Below are 17,171 nucleotides of genomic sequence, written 5' to 3'. Positions count from 1 at the left end.
TGGATCCCCGCAGATAACAGAAAGATGAAGTAAGAGGAAACAAATGGAAAGGTAGGACACTTTAGAACATGGGCAAAACAAAATCTGATTAAACGTTTTTGTATTTAAAAAATACGAACATCATTCTGTGGTTTAACCATTTGCTTTTATGGCTTTCAAGGTTTCACTACTGATAGAGAAATATCAGGTTTAAATATCACACAGAGCCTCAATCAATACTTCTTCAAAAAGATCATTTTATTGCTCAGGGAGATTAATAGGTGTTAATTAGCTGTTGAGCTTAAAATCAGAGTTTTCTGTGTGATGGAGGTGGCCCTTTTTTCACCAATATATGCCGAACACGTGACTTAGTCAGGAGGAGAAGGGTATACTAAGGGTTTAAATTGTAATTTGGCACGTGGGAAATGAAGCAGGAGGGAGTTCTGCAAGATTTTCCCTGGCTCTGATCAGCTGACCTGTGCTGCTGCTGCTGCTTTGAGGTTTCCTGCTCTTTATGTATTTAGCCAACTAACTTCAACATATCAGCATATAAGATGTTACATAAGCTATATAGCTGATTTCCAACTCATGGACACTATAAAGTTAGTATGAAAAAGTGCCTTTGTGAGTAAATAAATTCTAAATCATCACTTTAAAGATACATTAATGTCTGCTACCCTTAATGTAACTGAACACTGACCATGAACATTGACCTAAAATGACACTGGCGTGTTCATGGTCAATGAAGTGTACTAAACTGCTTTGTATAGCATTTTCATGCAACCTTTGAACAACACGACATCCGTGTACTTCTGTTTGTTTCGCAAAACCCTTCACAAAAACATAATTTGGCAATACATCATGAATCGATCTGATATCTGGTTTAAAAGGTTTGAAATGACTTAGAATGTTATAAGTAGGATTTACGTTTACAGATTATTTTATTCCTCTTGCTGAGCAGTCCTTACCTTTGAAGATGATCTCACTTCTTCCTCTTCTGTCCTGTACCCATCTTATATCTTTCTCCTTCTGTTGGGGGCCACACAATAACATTTTTTCCACTTAGTGGGAACTACAGCAACTGTACATTTAGCTCACAGATACACTGTTGTTTGATGATATTTTGAGCTGTTTTAAAAGTTTCGTTTCAAATTATTACATGCCACTTTGCTCTTTGCATTTATATTTGCTCCTGTTCTGTTGTGGTAGCTAAATGCAAAGCGCAACTTTATTTACATCTGCATACAGTTAGAGTGCTTACATTTAAACACTACAGGTTACTGCTGTATTGTCTAGTAAAGGATATGTAGAAATCGCCTTCGTTTGTCACCAGATTAGAAAACCCCCCCATCAGTTTCACTGATTGGACGGGTATTGTTGACGATAAAAAAGCCTGATCACTTTTATAATCTACGGATGTATACTTGCAATTTCAACATTGTACAAGAGTATTAGCAAAAGCTTATAACCAAATATAAATACATCTTAAAAGCATCCTGATGACAAAACTATTCGGAAAAAGTGGTCTGGGGCTGATTTGCAGCTTCAGGACTTTATCAACTTGCTGTAATTGACGGAGCCATTAATTCTGCTCTCTACCAGAAAGTCCTGAAGGAGATTCAGTTCATGCAATGAGGTCTAAATTCAAATTGAGATGCTTTGGCGTGACCTTAAACACACCATTCTCGTTTAAAACAGTCATCCACAGCAATGTGCAAGACTCTGCGCCAGGTATCACTAATGGTTGATTACAGGGTGCTCTTTCACACAGAGTCAGGTAGGTTTGGATAGCTTTTTCCCCCTTAATAAATAAAACTTTAGTATTTAATCATGTTATTTTTTGTCTATTATTAAAAGTCGTTTGATGATCTGTAACATGTGTGGCAAATATGCAAAAAGAAAATCTTTATATGCCTTATCTCTGACTAGGGTTTTACATTTTTTACAAACCAGCTAATGAAAGGCAGAATGTGTGTTCACAGTTGGCCCCCAACATTTACACTGCACTTAACCTAAACTCACTTCACCAGGGCTTAACTTGTTGCACTTGTAGTCAAACTGCTCCAACAAAAGGCTGTGTGCAGATCCTTGAAGATAAACTTTATCAATACAGCTTCTTTCCTTTTAAACATTATAAACATATAAGCATTATTTGCACTGCTGCTGTAACAGAGTGGAACATTACGAAACCTAGAAGAGGAACATATGTCGGCCTTATATCATCACTTGTGTCAAGTGGTTGAAACGTGTAAAAGACTTTGTGTAAAGGCTGATCTTGACAACTCATCTTTTATTTTTCAAACGGCTTAAATATTTCTCATGTCTGAGCTAACGGAGCAAATCTAGAGCGAAAAAAAAACTAGTGAGGCTTTTTATTTGCATTTCAAAGGTGCCACACCCGCCCCAGGTGATGATCTGACAAACTGCAGACAGTTCTCAGAAACACAGCACCTGGTTTACCTCAGGCTAAAGACCACGGGAAAAAAAAATCATGGATGTGTTTCAAAACCACTTTCTGCATTAGTGTAAGCTAACATAGGTAGGGGAGACCGGGGATAGTTGTAACATTTTTGACATTTCTGTCTGTAAATTGGAGCTCGTTTAAGGTAGTGGATTCAAAATGTAATGCAAAGTATTTACATGTCTCTGCTATTAAATAGTGCAGCTATTTTCTCTGCAGCACAATTACCCATTGCATGGTATGGTCTCAAACACGAAGAGTGAAATGTTACAATTAACCCCATAGTCTGGGTTAGTTGTAACATATCCTGGGGTAAAATGTAACACAATGAAATAAGGGTACTAACAAAACATTAACATGTAATCTTTGTTTATTCAACACATGAATGCACTTAGAGCCATTTATGTAATTATGTGTGTGTGTGACAGAATGCAGAAATCTAGCTTTTGAACATATTCCAACCCCCCCAAAAAGACAAATTATGGAAATTTCTGCAACTGAATATTTAATTAATTTTGGTTGGTCTTCCTTGAGTTTGGCCTCATTGGCTCAGTGGGCATTATAACCTACAACTCTTGCACCAATTTTGAACATAACAATGAAGCTGAAAAAATGTAGTTGTTCACCAGCATCGCAATTCCATTACTTTTTATCATGGCTTACCTTGGTGTGGTTTGCAAAGTGCTTCAGAAAGATGAGGAAATCTGTTTCTTGCACCCATCCTGATTTATTTCCACTACCAGTACTTCCTACTGGTCCATCTCTGACACAGTGGTCTGCATAATGTATGTGTGGGGAACACAAACAGTGGAGGAATTGTGTTGCCAATGGCATTAACCGCATATACAAAAGCGACCAGTGAACCTCTCTCTGCTGATGTCGTTGCCCCAACTTGTTTAATATAAGTTAAAGTAATAGTGTGGTAAGTTGTAACATCTGCATTATTGTTACAACTAACCCAGACTGTTGCTGTTACAACTGACCCAGACTCCTATAGCCATGAACTAGCTAACATTACAGCCAACGGCTAAAACATTAGCACTAAAGACCTAGACAGAATATATCCCCATAGACATACAAATAACATAATTTAAATTTGATGAGTTTAACTGCAAAGCAGATAATGCTATTAAACATTGAAATAAAGTAGAAAAACTTACTTTTTGGCATACAAATTACTTTTTTTCATGTTAAATTGTCTGTGTTTGACAAAATGTGCTGATTTTTCACATGTGATAGCAGAACTGAATTGGGCATGCAGAGGATGAGTCACATCATTTGAAATTTAGCCCTGATTGGAGAAATTGGAAGTGTTACAACTGACCCACGTTACAACTATCCCCGGTCTCCCCTACTCTTAAGTGTAGAGTTACTTAAGTTTTAGGGACATTGCTTTTTTCACTATATCTGCTTTATCTGCACATTAGACAATCACCAACACTTAAAAGCAAACTTAAACTCCCTTGCATTCGACCCAGTACGAAACATTGATCTTATTTGTTTTTATAACATTGTGACTGTTTGTTTTCATTGTGGTATAGCTGCATTTAATGTTGTTTTTGTATCAACTTTTTAAAAAAATAGTTTTCAATGTATTTATTCACTTTTCTGTATCTGATGTAGCTGTTTTAAAGTGCTTTAAACTTAGTATTGTATGGTATTAGCTTATTTTATAACGCTTCCATATAGAATTCCACATAATAAGGCATTCAGTATGGTCCTGTGGTACTTTTTACAATGCTTTTTCTATTGTAGATTACACAATTAGTATTCTTTTTGCTGCAGCTGTAATGAAGTAATTTCCCTTGCGGGATCAAGTATCTATTTATTTATCTATATCTCACACACACGTGTGGCTAATGGTACTGGTTGGAGTTTTGCTCTCTTCTTGGATCGCAGTCAGCCGTAAATAGCCAAAATCATTTCAGGAACTTCAGACATTTCAGGCCCTCCCACAAACTGGCTCACTGACGCCCCCCCCCCCCCCCCCCTTTTCCACCCACCCACTCACTACCCAGCTTCTTCTCAGAAAGAGCGACACCCTGAGCTGGGAAAGCTGTTTGATAACCAGCGTTCAGACACTGGTCGGAGGCAGGCAGGAGCCGCTGTCACGTGCCAGAACCAGTTGAATAATGAAGAGTCGTTGTTGTGTAAGCCAGTCTCTCCGCCTTACCTAACAATTAGCTAGTTTTGGTGGTATAACTGAAACTTCAGTTACCTCCGCAGGTACAGATTAGCGTCCTCTACTCGGTAAAAGCGTCACGCCCATAAAACGGAAGCATGTCAACCGAAAAAGGTAAGACTATTGCCATTTTTTTTACTCCCGTTCTGATAAATCGATATCTCAATTCTTAACGGTACTGTAAGTTTTTCGATTCTAAAAGATATATTAACACAGACACGTGAACAACGTATATGTGGCAGGACAGTTCTATAAACGGTGCATATTTGTATTACTTGTGTATTAAACTACGCTATAATGCGTTAGTGTGCTGGTGTCATATGCACAATTTTAATTCTCAACGTTATGTTAACTTTATGTGCATAAGGCAGTTGAATAAAAGGTGGAATATTTTCCTGAAATATTAACACGTGCAGTATTAAAGTATAAAAGTGAAAGTACTTATTTCGAGTAGAGTGCTTTAGGTTTAAGTAAACTGCTTACTTTTATTGGGAGGTCCCTGTTAAAACTTTTTAATAATTTGAATAATTCAGGTAGTTCTTTTGACACTTAGGCGACACTTTATTAAGATTATTGTGGGGCGTTACAGCGCATCCCACTCAGAGATGCTCTTCTGCATGCCTTAGTTAGTTGTAAACAAGTGGTTGTTTGAGTTAGTGTCCACTTTGAGCAGTCTGGTCATTCTCATCTAACCTCTGACATTAACAAGAGATTTTCTCTCAGAGAACTGCTGCTCACCAGATGTGTTCTATTTTCCTGCGCCTTGTCTGTGAACCCCACAGTTGGCTGTATGAGAAAATCCCAGCAGATCTGCAGTTTTTAAGATACTCAAATCAGCCCATCTGGAATCAGCAACCATGCCATGTTCACCTTTCTTCCCCATTCAAATGTTCTTCATCATCTTGACCATGTCTACATGCCCTAATGCACTGAGGTGCTGCCCTATAATTGGCTCATTAGATATCTGCATTAATAAGCAGTTGACCAGGTGTTCTTACCAAAGTGGCTGATGAGTGCAGATATCAGCTGACTCATTATAGGCAAGAAACTGTGACTTAGCACTAAAAACTATTCAATTTATTGACTTTACTGTGCAGTAAGTATACACAATATAATGCTTTCTATAATTTGCAGATTTTTGGAGATCAATAAAGTATTTCTGATCTATCTGATTTTTCTTTAGTTATATTTATTATTTTTCTAACACAAAATGCTGAAAGTGAAAAAAACGTTTCTGTAAGGATAATGCATGAATAATGCATATTAGTCATTACCTCAATTTTCTGATATTCTTAAAACCAGCTGAATAATTTACTTGATATTAAACATCGACTCAGAGCTTCTGAGATGCATCATTTTACTGGAGCAGGAAATGACAATAAAACTAGAATGGAGACATCATTAAGTAACATTACATATGACATCCTCCCCAGTTCCTGACACCCCAGTGGAAGTCATTGTGGACCTTTTAACTAAAGCCCAGGACATAGCTGCATCCTGTGGGAATGTTCCAGAAGAGTTGACAAGCCACTTGCAGAAGGCTCTGGACATCGCCAGTGGCCTGGATGACTACCTGGAGAAAATGACCACACAGGAAAGTGAACAGCTTGCAGAACTTTTTAAGTAAGTCCTCACTTATAATCATAAAGCACAGCAAGCATTTGCTGTGTGAAATAAGCATTAACATATTCGATTACACTCCATTGTAGAAAGACTTTTTCTCATGACTGGGATCAAGTGCACAAGGAGGGCAAGACTATGTTCAAGCTTCCCAAGGAATGTATCACTGGACACGTTGAAGGTGGGACTTTCATACATGTGCTGCTTACACTATACCATTTTCTTTTTTACTGGTTTAGTCATATTGTGATAACATGATCTCTGATCTGTTTTTGGCAGGTCAAACGCTGAAGATGCTGATCCACATGAGTCAAGCAAAAAGGGTCCTAGAGATCGGGATGTTCACTGGCTATGGAGCTCTGTCGATGGCTGAAGCCCTACCAGAGGACGGGTGCTTAGTGGCCTGCGAGTTGGAGCCATACCTTAAAGAGTTTGCTCAGCCCATTTTTGATAAGTCTCCACATGGTAAAAAGATTAACGTCAAGACTGGAAATGCCATGGAGACACTAAAGGTGAATAAAAATCGATCAACTTTGGATCCTTTTGAAGGTCCAATGAACTGTTTTGCAAACTAAAAATACATTTAGGTAACACTTAGCCTTCACTGCGTGTCACATGCGTTCCATAATCAGAACAGTCCAAGGCTAACGCTGACCCTTTTTGTCAATAAGTGAACAAACTGTGGGTCATGGGGTCAGTTTTGTAATAACGTTGTCTCTGTTCCAGGAATTAGCCACCGCCGGTGAACAGTTCGACATGGTTTTCATCGATGCAGACAAAAACAACTACATCAACTACTACAAATTTATCATGGACAACAACATGCTCAGATTGCGAGGGGTCATATGTATCGATAACTCGCTGTTCAAAGCCAGGGTTTATCTTAATGAAACCACAGATAGCAATGGACTGGCCCTTCGCGAGTTCAACCAGTTTGTGTCTAATGACCCCCGAGTAGAGCAGGTGAGTTTCAGATGTTTTCGTGTTGCAGTCAGTTGTTTGTTGGTTAACCTTTATTCTAATAATGCCTCCTTGTTTGAAAGGTCATAGTCCCTTTAAGAGACGGCCTCACTCTTATCCGTCGGGTACCTCCGGCTGCTGAGTGCTTTCGGCATCAGGTACTGTTAACCTCCCTCAGTCACAGCTGATATACGTGCCTTCACTATTCACAGTATCAGCAATACTATAACATTAAATGCTAGATATAAACACCTCACAACTCAGGGATAAGCGGGATCCAAGTTTATCTCACCTACCAAGTAGTGATTTAATTCTTTTCATGACCCCATCAAAAGAAAGAGTTTACCATATAAACAATTCATCTCCCTCATCATGACACAAATGAATGAATGAAATGAAATGTTTGGGGCACTTATTCAGTGTGGTTAATTTTACTTACAGATGATCTAAAAGGTCTGTGTTGAGGTTTTTTCATACGGTGAAAAGTTAAATCCTATTTTAAAATATACCTGTTAGCACTTGTTAGCAGGAGCTTTTCTATGTTGATTTGTATCTGCTTACTTGTACTCCTTCTTTCACTGTGCCATTATTGATTCTATCTGTGGCTTCCCTGCAAAATCCTATTGATTTATGGATTACCACTTTGTAGTTCTGACTACGTTTTATTTACAGCATGTAATGATTGATGTGACGAGTTTCTCCAGGCATCATCATACTTACTGATCACATCTGCCTGTTTATTCTCGTTCATTAGTGTAAAATTACAGATGATGAGGTTTTCCGTGGGGTCACAGGGCGTTTCATCCTGGATCGAATGCGTCTTGACGGTAAGGTGGCCTATGTGACAGGCGCTGGACAAGGCATAGGCCGAGCATTCGCTCACGCTCTGGGTGAAGCTGGTGCAAAGGTGGCTGTGGTAGACCTGGATGGAGCAAAAGCTGAGACAGTCGTTGAGGAGCTCTTCCTTAAAGGTAACAAAAAACATACAAGGACTGACTTGAATGCCCTTTTTTTCACAGCCCATCCTAGTTTAGAGAATGGATTCCCAAAGTGGTCTGCAGCCTCCTGGTGGGCTATTAAGGTACTGCAGGTTGGCCCTGTGAAGTAGTGGTGTGCGGATCGATATTGACATACCGATTCCTCCGATACCAGTTATTTATGTTCTAGAATTGATTCTCAAATTAAAATATCAATATTTTAGTAATTTGGGGTAAATATGTAGTTTACCATTAACAGGAACACAGCGGAACTACTTCCTCTTCCGCCTTTCATAGTCATGTGCGAAATATGGCTGTATGAATGTGTCGCAGCCCCTTGACGTGCACACTCACAACAATGGCTGAGCGTAACTGGAGTCATGTGTGGACGTATTTTACCTCCACAAACAGCCGAGACGCGGTTTGCGATAACTGTGGCAGACAGTGAGGTGTTGTGGCAACATCACTAACCTCGTCAAACACCTCAGAGTAAATCATGTCACAGAATATGATGAGCTTATGTTGAGGCAAATTGAAGGGGAGGAGAGGTGCTGCTAGGGCGAGACAGACGTCTCTCACGGAGTCCTTTAGTGCTGCAGGCAGGCAACGTGTTCAAATAGCGCACAACTTCAGGTTTTTTATTTCTATATGATAATTCTGCATTTTTAAGCAATAAGAACAAGTAGTCTGATGTTCTGTAATCATTATGAAGCTATGGTTGTTATATAGGCTAGGACTGAATGGTCAGTGTTCATACTGTAAGGATCATGGCATATGTCTGTATGTCTCCTTCTTAACTGGTGAGCCAATCAATGTGAGACTTTACACGAACATTGTTACATAGACAGTGATTATTAACATGTACAGGTTTCTGAAAATACTTTTATTACAAATCTAAATTCTTTGAATTTCTGTATATATTGTATATATATATATATATATATATATATATTTTGTATACATTAAGTTAATTTCATCATCTCCCCCCCGCACTTGTGATTTTACATTCTCCATTTGTGTTTGTTTCATTGAATGGACGTCACTCACGTAACTTCAAGGTCAACAAAATTTATATCTGGGACAGAATTTAGGGATAGAGTCGCCACTAAATATGGGATGAAGTCCACTTACTAGGATGGCTTTAATCCACAACTCCTAAAACAGTGTGGTTCAGTTTTATTCTGTAATCAGTAATTAAGGAAAAAAAGTTACTGGTTACTTTCCTTTCTTTACTCACTTGATTGTTGTTATGGTTGTTGTTCTTAAGTTGTTCCTTTCCTTAAAACTTTCCTTAAAGTTAATAAGAAGAACTACATTACAACCCTGATTTAACATAACTTGCTCCTTTTTTTTCGGACTGTTCACCCTGCTGTGACTCAATTGTTAAAGAAGTCCAAAGGAATGTGATGCTGAACAGCCTGGAGTCTCCCTGCTTTTGTTCGCTGCAATAGCCGAAATACTGCAGATGTCTTAAGATTGCTTGCGGTGCAGAGCAATAAGTTCAAAGACATCGATGACAGCCAGAAATTAAAATGAAAACCTGTAAGAGTCACAACAATATGTTGGCCTCAAAGTGGTGAAGCTGGCCTTAAACTGGAAAATCTGCTATGACAGCATCACTGTTGAATAGCACGCTTCAAACCGGGCTTTATTTGTGAGAAAACAAGCATGCCCTGCGTTTATTCATTCAAAATGAGTTTCACATTGTGAATTTTGTCATTAGTTTGTGTCTTGACCAGCAGATGGCAGCATACTAAAGGATAAAATGTTTGATCAAACGTGATCTCACTATATCCACATTACTTAGGGCATTACTTTTTGTGTCAAAGAATCTAAAATGCCGAATTTTCTCACAGTACACCCCTGTGTTACTTTCAAACAGGTATCAATGCCATTTCGATAACAGCTGACATCAGCAAGTCAGATGACGTCCAGAGGATGATCGACGCCATCGTTTCCAAATGGGGAGTGATCCACATTGGTTGTAACAATGCTGGCATCAACATGAACTCAGCCAGCGAAGACACCAGTCTAGAGGAGTGGGACAAAACCTTTAATGTGAACCTCAGGGGGACCTTCATGTGCTGTCAGGTGTGTGTCACCTCCCATCCTGTGCGAGGGTAGTGCAATAGCAGTAAATATTATCAAGTATTTTTCCAAGTGATTTGGTCCTAATTAGTTTTGTAAGAGATTCACTCACATACACCTCTGCTTTGATAAACACTGGGTAGGAAGACGTTTTGTAGCATACACACGGGTTTTATGTTTACCAGAACTGCCAGAAAATGTACTTAACCACTGTAGCTTTCGCTCATCTCACTGCACTAATTTTATAGAGTTGGTTTATTTCCATTACAAATTAAAAACTAATCTATAAACAGAGACAAATTCAAAATGAATCGTGCACTTATTGATCAGTCAGATTCACTAATAGGAAAGTGTTTGAATGAACATGTTTACTGAAGCAAATCTAAAACAGAGCTGCCTCTATAGCAGCTGAAGACTTGACATACATAAATCACATTATCTGTCCTTTTGTGACGGGTCATGTTTTCTTGCTGTTTTCGAAGCTTAAGAAGGAAAAAATCCTGATTCTGCACACACAACGAGTACAGTTCATGCAAACACCCCATAGCTGAAACGTTATTTTCTGTTAAAATGAAAAATGCATCCATCAGTTTAATATATTTACAAATTATTCCCAGTTAAATATGAGTAAAAAAGAGCCAAACAGATTCTCGGTGACGTATTCCTTCAGCACTCTATTTCTGTCCAAACTAGTTAAGACTGTGACCTAATTAATGGTCCAACCAGCTTGAGCTCCTTTGTAGAAACTAAATTTAGTCCTAAATTATCGAGTTGCTGCGAGACATCTATATGTACAACCTACAACCCCCCCCCACGCCCACCCTTTTTTTTGTGCCGCTTTCAAATCCACACCAAACGTTTTCCCGTCTCCGACGATAAACTGCATGTTTTTGTGTTGATCTGTGCTCAGCTTTGGGCATGGCATATCAGGGCCTTAATAATAAGGTGTTTAACGTGTCTCTCGCCCCTCCGAATCCTTGCCTTAGGCAGCAGGTCGAGTGATGTTGAAGCAAGGGTACGGCAAGATTATCAACACAGCTTCCATGGCCAGTCTAATAGGTGAGTGATGATTCTATTTCCCCACTTTCTCTCTGGAGCCCCTCCATGTCTGCTTTTAATCTCTCCATTTGGCGTGGAGAGTTGGGCAGAGTGAAGGAGGGGGAGGAAGGGAGAGTTAAATACATTTGTGCTGTACAGCTATGTGGGTGAGTGCACATCGCATTAGATTTTCATCTTCAAACAAAGTCTTTTTTTTAGCAGTTTTCTTCGTTTATGAGAAACTTAAGGTGAGCCTTCACTTTTAAAACAGGATTAGGCAACTTTTAGCCCAGTTAAACAGTTCTATAGAGATGGATCCACCCCTGCATACAGTAGCAGTGTTGTGATTGCATCTCGCCGAGGCATTTTTGCATCATAATAAACATCCCCTCTCCGCGGAGCTGTCTGGAGGATGTGGAAGGCAACCTGAGGTCCAACTTGGGAGGGGAGGGTTCCTGTGCCGCGGCAAAACCCCAGCCTGTGCCAACGGCCTTGTTTGAACAGCGGAAGACACTTTTAGAGTTTAGTGGGAGCCTAGTAAAAGCCTTGTAATTCGCTGCACCGGTGTAATGTTCCTCCTCCAACAGGTTTCTCCAGAGGAACTGCAACACTTCATCAGCAGTATAGTCAAATCGCCAGTAAAGCGCCGTGCCATATGGACCCCAGTCCCGACTGCAGGGGCAATCTGTAAAACAGGAACATGCTGGTAAATAGAGGCCGGCATAAAGAAAATGATCAATTACTCGCATTACGCTCAGTCCTTCAGGAATTTACTTTATTGGTCTGGACATCTGTTATAATATTGTCATAATGTGTAATCAGATGGGACCTGTTCTAGCCAAGTGGACGACCAAAAAGCAGCCGTAAATGTCCAATTAAAATGCACAATGACAGCTTTTTGTCCATCTGCTGAATGGAATGTGCTCGTGGGCCTGCAAACACCCCCTCGACACACACACACAGACACTCTCTGAACATCAACAACTATTTTTTTCTGAATGACGGCCAGCAGCTCAAAGACACCCGGACAGGAAATATCTATCTTGATTTTTTTTTTTTCTTTTCTTTTTTGGTTTTGACCTTACTTGAGGGATTTGTGACTCTCGCACTCATACCTGCAGATCTGCCCTGCATAGAAATGGACATAACAACAGCAGCTGGGAAAAGAGTACATCATTTGAACTCCTTATCTGCTCAGAAGAATTCAAAATTTAAAAGGCGTGCCTGATAAAGAGCATGTTTTCTCCCACTTGCAACGGGCAATAAGTAGGGTGAATGTTAAAGAGGGCTTTGGAAAATGCTCTCCTTCTACTTCTTTTTCGCTTCTCTGGGGATTACTGCTCTTTAAGACGGCGAAAAACATCAATGCAGGTTTATTTAAAGGATGAAGGCATTTTCTGAATGGTATTTTGCGGCCGTATCATCAGGTCTTGAGCAAGGATTAGTGCTGTTAGGCATTTTGAGCTGTGTTTCCTGTCCTGATAAGTCGGATTTCACCTTCAATCTGCGTGTAAGCCCTGGGCTCGGCTCATCCTCGCCTGCTCCTCTGAGGTCCCAGCCTACCCTTATCCAGCCCAGCCCAACCCAACCTTACCTTCCTCTGCAATCTCGTCGCTGAACCCTGCTCATGGCTACCATCCTCCTGTCCCACCCTTTACTTGTTATTTCTTCAACACATCCCAGCTTTTACCCCTACACTGCAAATTTTATTCCTCTTTGTCTTCTTTTTTCCAACATCCCTAAATTGCATGCAGGATGCTCCAGCCCTTTTCTCCTCAGGACCACTCTCTGTCTCTCCGCAGCTGGCTGGTATTTATCATCCCCGGTCTCACACTGAAGCCATTTGGCAGTCAGATCGGCGGGTGATGAGGTTAACTACTAAAGTTGTATGTAACTTGGAGCCTTCCTTGTGATGATTAATCAACCAGGAGAAAATGAGCCCCTGTCCCGGCATCCCATGCAGTGTGCAGCATCTGTGATGGTCAAGGCAAACAAATGGCTCCCTCCCTTTGTTGCTGAGGACAGAGCATAACTGGACATTATAAGCAATTAATTTTACCTAGCATCATCCACAGAGTCCCCAGCAGCTAATGGAAGAGCTTTTATGTAGTGTGCACAAGAAACCACAGGAACTGGAATGTGCACCGTAGAAGCTATTGGCCCGCTGTAAGAAGGAAACTCTTCAGTTAAGGCAAATGATAAAACAACAAGAGGCTTTAATAAGAATGTGAAAAGTGCATACCACTATTAATGATGCTGTAATTGTTGCCTTCTTAAATGGCACGTGCCACTTCCCGAAATGGACAGCAGTGACTTTTTTCAGTAACTCATTTTCTTTCCACCCTTCACTGTCCAGTCCCCCATCCTCAGAAGCAGCTTTCATACAACACATCCAAGGCCGGTGTGGTCAAACTGACTCAGACTCTGGGCACTGAATGGGCCGACAGAGGAGTGCGCGTCAACTGCATCTCGCCGTAAGTACTGCCTATTTTTGGCCTTCCTCGTCTTCCTCCAAAACACAGCGGCCCACCTTTTGATTATAGCAAGCTGCGAAAGGAGGCAGTGATTAGCGCCGTTTTGCTTTCATATGAAGAGCTCCCGTTTGAGGGGGATGCACTAATTTAAGTCCTCAAACAATGCATCAGTGCTTAATTAGATGACGTCTTGAGGGATGAATCAACCAAACACTTGCTCTAATTGTTCTGTTCAATTAGGGAATCAAATTTGCAACCTCACTCCAAGTGTCGGCGCAACAATAGCGCCCTTGTTTGTATCTATTTGTCTGTGAAGCTGAGCAGTAGGAAGAAAAAGGAGGAGAACACAGGAAGGGGGCTGTTTGAATGTGTGTCGGGAGGGGAGGTAGGGGTGGTGGTTGAGGGGGCGGGGGGGTGTTAAGTGAAGCATCTCTTAGCCCCAGCCATCCCTGAGCAAATCCGTCCGGTGGCACCGGGCGAGCCGGGCCCAGTCACAGCCCCAGAACAAAGCCCTCACACACGCGCCACGCTCAGCTTTATTTATCGGCAGCTTGTTTGCTAATTTTCATTTGCAAAGAAGCAATTCGCTTCCCCCCCCACCCTCGCTAACCGGGTGTCTCAATGGGCCGCTGATTTCTTTGAAGTGACAGTCGGTAAATATGCATAAAAAAGGGACACAATTAGCGCTCACGAGGTTGACTGGAGCCTGATTCCATTGGCAACTTTAGCCGCAGCGGTGATAAGCTGCATTATCTAGAAAATTGGCTGAGGGAAAACAGTACCTCTGATTGCCAGGAAAGGTTCCAGATAACAGGGCAGCTGAAGAGAAATATAATTGAGGTGGAATATGTTAACCAAGGTGTCACACGCTCCTTGGAAGTGCTAATTTAGCCAAATGTTGGAATTCCATATCAAGGCACCAGGATACATCGAACAATGATTCAGGCCTCATGGCTTTTAGTCACTGTCACAGCGATTGTGGGGAAAGTCAGAAGTCGTCTCGTATTAGGCGCAGGCGGGCATGTTGACATATTTATTCAAATGTAAGCTCTGTGATATTTGACTGTAGAGGAGTGGAGAGAATGGCATTTGTTGTGACACGGCGCTATTAGATGCCAGTGTGCAACCAGCAAACTAAAAGCAGCGGTTTTCTGATAAACTTCGCCTAAATACTGTCTCGGCATCAAAGTAGCACATTTCAATGGGGAAATATAATAAGTATTTAACCAAAGGCTATGTGCAAATTATACCACACGTCCCCTCGTACCCATGGGCTCTTCCAGAGATGTGCCAGTCATTAAAGTGCCACCCGTCCCACAGTAAATATCATCAGAGATGCCATGCCATGCCCTTTCTGCAAAGGATAATTGGGTTTATTTTTGTCACCAAAGTGGTGGCTCTGAAACAACGCTGTCACTCCTGGCTCTGAACTGTGATGTCTTCTGATTTCATTGTGTGTGTCTGTGTGTGTGTGCTTTTCCCTCCTCTTTCGCTCTCTCACTTTGTCTGCTTCTCTTTTCAGGGGGATTGTTGACACCCCTCTCATCCACTCGGAGAGTCTGAGGCCTCTGGTGCAGCGCTGGCTGTCAGATATTCCTGCTGGTAGACTGGCTCAAGTGACAGACCTGCAAGCTGCAGTGGTCTACTTGGCATCTGATGCCTCTGACTACATGACAGGGCATAACTTAGTCATAGAAGGTGGGCAAAGTCTGTGGTAGAAGGGTTAGATGAAGAGATGAAAACTTTCCTCCCCCCTCTTCTTCATTCTCCAGGGATTAAAAATAGGTGGCATTCATATTATGTCCCTTTGAGACTTGAACAGTAATATCAGTTTAAATGAAACTGCAGTTTCTGGACAGGTGAGATCAGTTTTGGGAGTTTGGGTTTTTTTTTCTCTGTGCAGACTGTAGGCTTAGTTCAATGTCCGGTGTGGTACAACAGCAGAAAATGTTTTACTGAAAGGAAAATAAAGCAACAATGTTAAATACAGGAAAGAGTTATAAACATTTTTTTTATTACCAATTCTTTTAGCAGGAAAGTACCAAGCGTTACTTTCAATTGAGACCAAATTATCACAGTTTCTTTTTTGTTACAGTGTTTTATTCCCTGGATGCTGCTTAAACATACTGATGACTGTGACTGTAACACTTTATTGTATCTGCTCCAACACAAACACAGATAAATGCTGTCAAAAATACAAATGGGTAATAAAAAGTAAAAAGGTTTTGTATTGTAATGAACTGGGGGAAGTTATCCTTGCATGTTAAAGTGAAAGACTGTGTGTGACTGTTTTTTTTCCCTCTCATTAGCTGCTGTTGAGTGCTGTGTACAACAATTAGTCCCAATATTAAAACCACTGACATGTGAAATGAATAATATTGATCATGTGTTTGCCGGCATCCTGGTGTCCCTGAACGCGGCTGGCTCTTCCCCATAGATGTGCCACAACGCAAAAATTGTTCAGGGACAAGAATGTGACAAAAACTCCTAAGGCGCTGACCTGACCTATTTGTCTATTAGGCAAATAGGAACAAGCTTGATCCACAGAGGCTGCTACCTTAAAGACCCAAAGGATCAGCTGCCACCACCCTGGCACCCAAAGCCACATGCCCTGGTGCGCTGTTTGGTATGACAAAGAAGACCTGCATAACAGGTAGTTTTGATGTTTTTGCCGACAGCACCAGTAAACTGATATATTTTGTGAATTCTTAAAAACTCCAGAAATTTGCTCCTACACAATGTTTGCTTCATCGGTGACCAGTCACACCAGTGTGGGAGTGTTCTTGCACGTCTTGCACCTCGCTCTATTTCGCCTAGGACTCGTGCACCCAGCATGATGGACCGAGCAGTCACCAGTCCGCTTCTCTCTACCTCTTTCTTGCCAAATGGTCCCCAGAAGTGGTACTTGTGAGAACCATCTTAATTGCTCCATTAACTGTTTGTGTGCTGAAAAACAATACTTAAAGGAGAGGTTAGCAGAGGAGGTGACCCTGGTTGCCGCAATTACATGAAAAGTAGTGGCCAATTAGCGCTCTCTGCAATGTGACACTGTTGCTGTTTGTGTGAGCAACTTCAAGTTCTCACTGTTAGTGACCAATCTCTGATTTCCATAATTGTGAGATTGGTCATTAATCGGAATGGCTCGTGAGAGGATCCCATTAAGATATGGAGTGAGATCTGATCATCTCCTCTCTCTTCTGTATTTATCTCCAGCTGCATTGGCACATTGGAAATTATTGGGATTCTTATCCTCGTATTTTCTGGTGAAATATCAAACTTTGGCTCAGCATCTGGAGGTGAGACTTTGTAGAATTTGTTCACGAGTTTGTCCTTTGTAGGACTGTTTCACTGTTTTGCCACTGAGGGGCAGCATAGAGTCAGGTGCAGCACTG

At 41.0% G+C, this 17,171-nt stretch overlaps 1 protein-coding gene across 1 annotated transcript; it reads left to right on the top strand.

Annotated features, from left to right (window-relative positions):
- The first annotated feature begins 4,444 nt into the window (after window positions 1-4,444).
- On the top strand, window positions 4,445-16,019 carry LOC147329951 (uncharacterized). Its single transcript, XM_086291403.1, has 12 exons — window positions 4,445-4,590; window positions 4,667-4,736; window positions 6,056-6,245; window positions 6,332-6,423; window positions 6,522-6,754; window positions 6,969-7,205; window positions 7,286-7,360; window positions 7,957-8,173; window positions 10,062-10,270; window positions 11,254-11,326; window positions 13,662-13,779; window positions 15,302-16,019. The coding sequence occupies exons 2-12, from the start codon at window positions 4,721-4,723 to the stop codon at window positions 15,495-15,497; spliced, it is 1,656 nt and encodes a 551-aa protein (XP_086147529.1). The 5' UTR covers window positions 4,445-4,590; window positions 4,667-4,720; the 3' UTR covers window positions 15,498-16,019.
- Window positions 16,020-17,171: the final 1,152 nt, after the last annotated feature.

This window comes from Aulonocara sp. 'chitande type north' Nkhata Bay, linkage group LG5 (assembly GCF_057382095.1).
Source record: "Aulonocara sp. 'chitande type north' Nkhata Bay isolate Kocher_YH1m ecotype deep benthic linkage group LG5, A_spYH_male_GT1.1, whole genome shotgun sequence".
NCBI lineage: Eukaryota > Metazoa > Chordata > Actinopteri > Cichliformes > Cichlidae > Aulonocara > Aulonocara sp. 'chitande type north' Nkhata Bay.
The sequence above is the reverse complement of the archived record's forward strand: the minus strand, read 5'-3'. Positions and strand labels throughout refer to the sequence as shown.

What these genes read in the sequence shown, in the direction of transcription:
- LOC147329951 (XM_086291403.1), top strand. An exon ending in TATCACTGGACACGTTGAAG is followed by an intron (nt 6,424 to 6,521) that starts GTGGGACTTTCA and finishes TGTTTTTGGCAG; the next exon opens with GTCAAACGCTGAAGATGCTG. An exon ending in CTGAGTGCTTTCGGCATCAG is followed by an intron (nt 7,361 to 7,956) that starts GTACTGTTAACC and finishes CTCGTTCATTAG; the next exon opens with TGTAAAATTACAGATGATGA.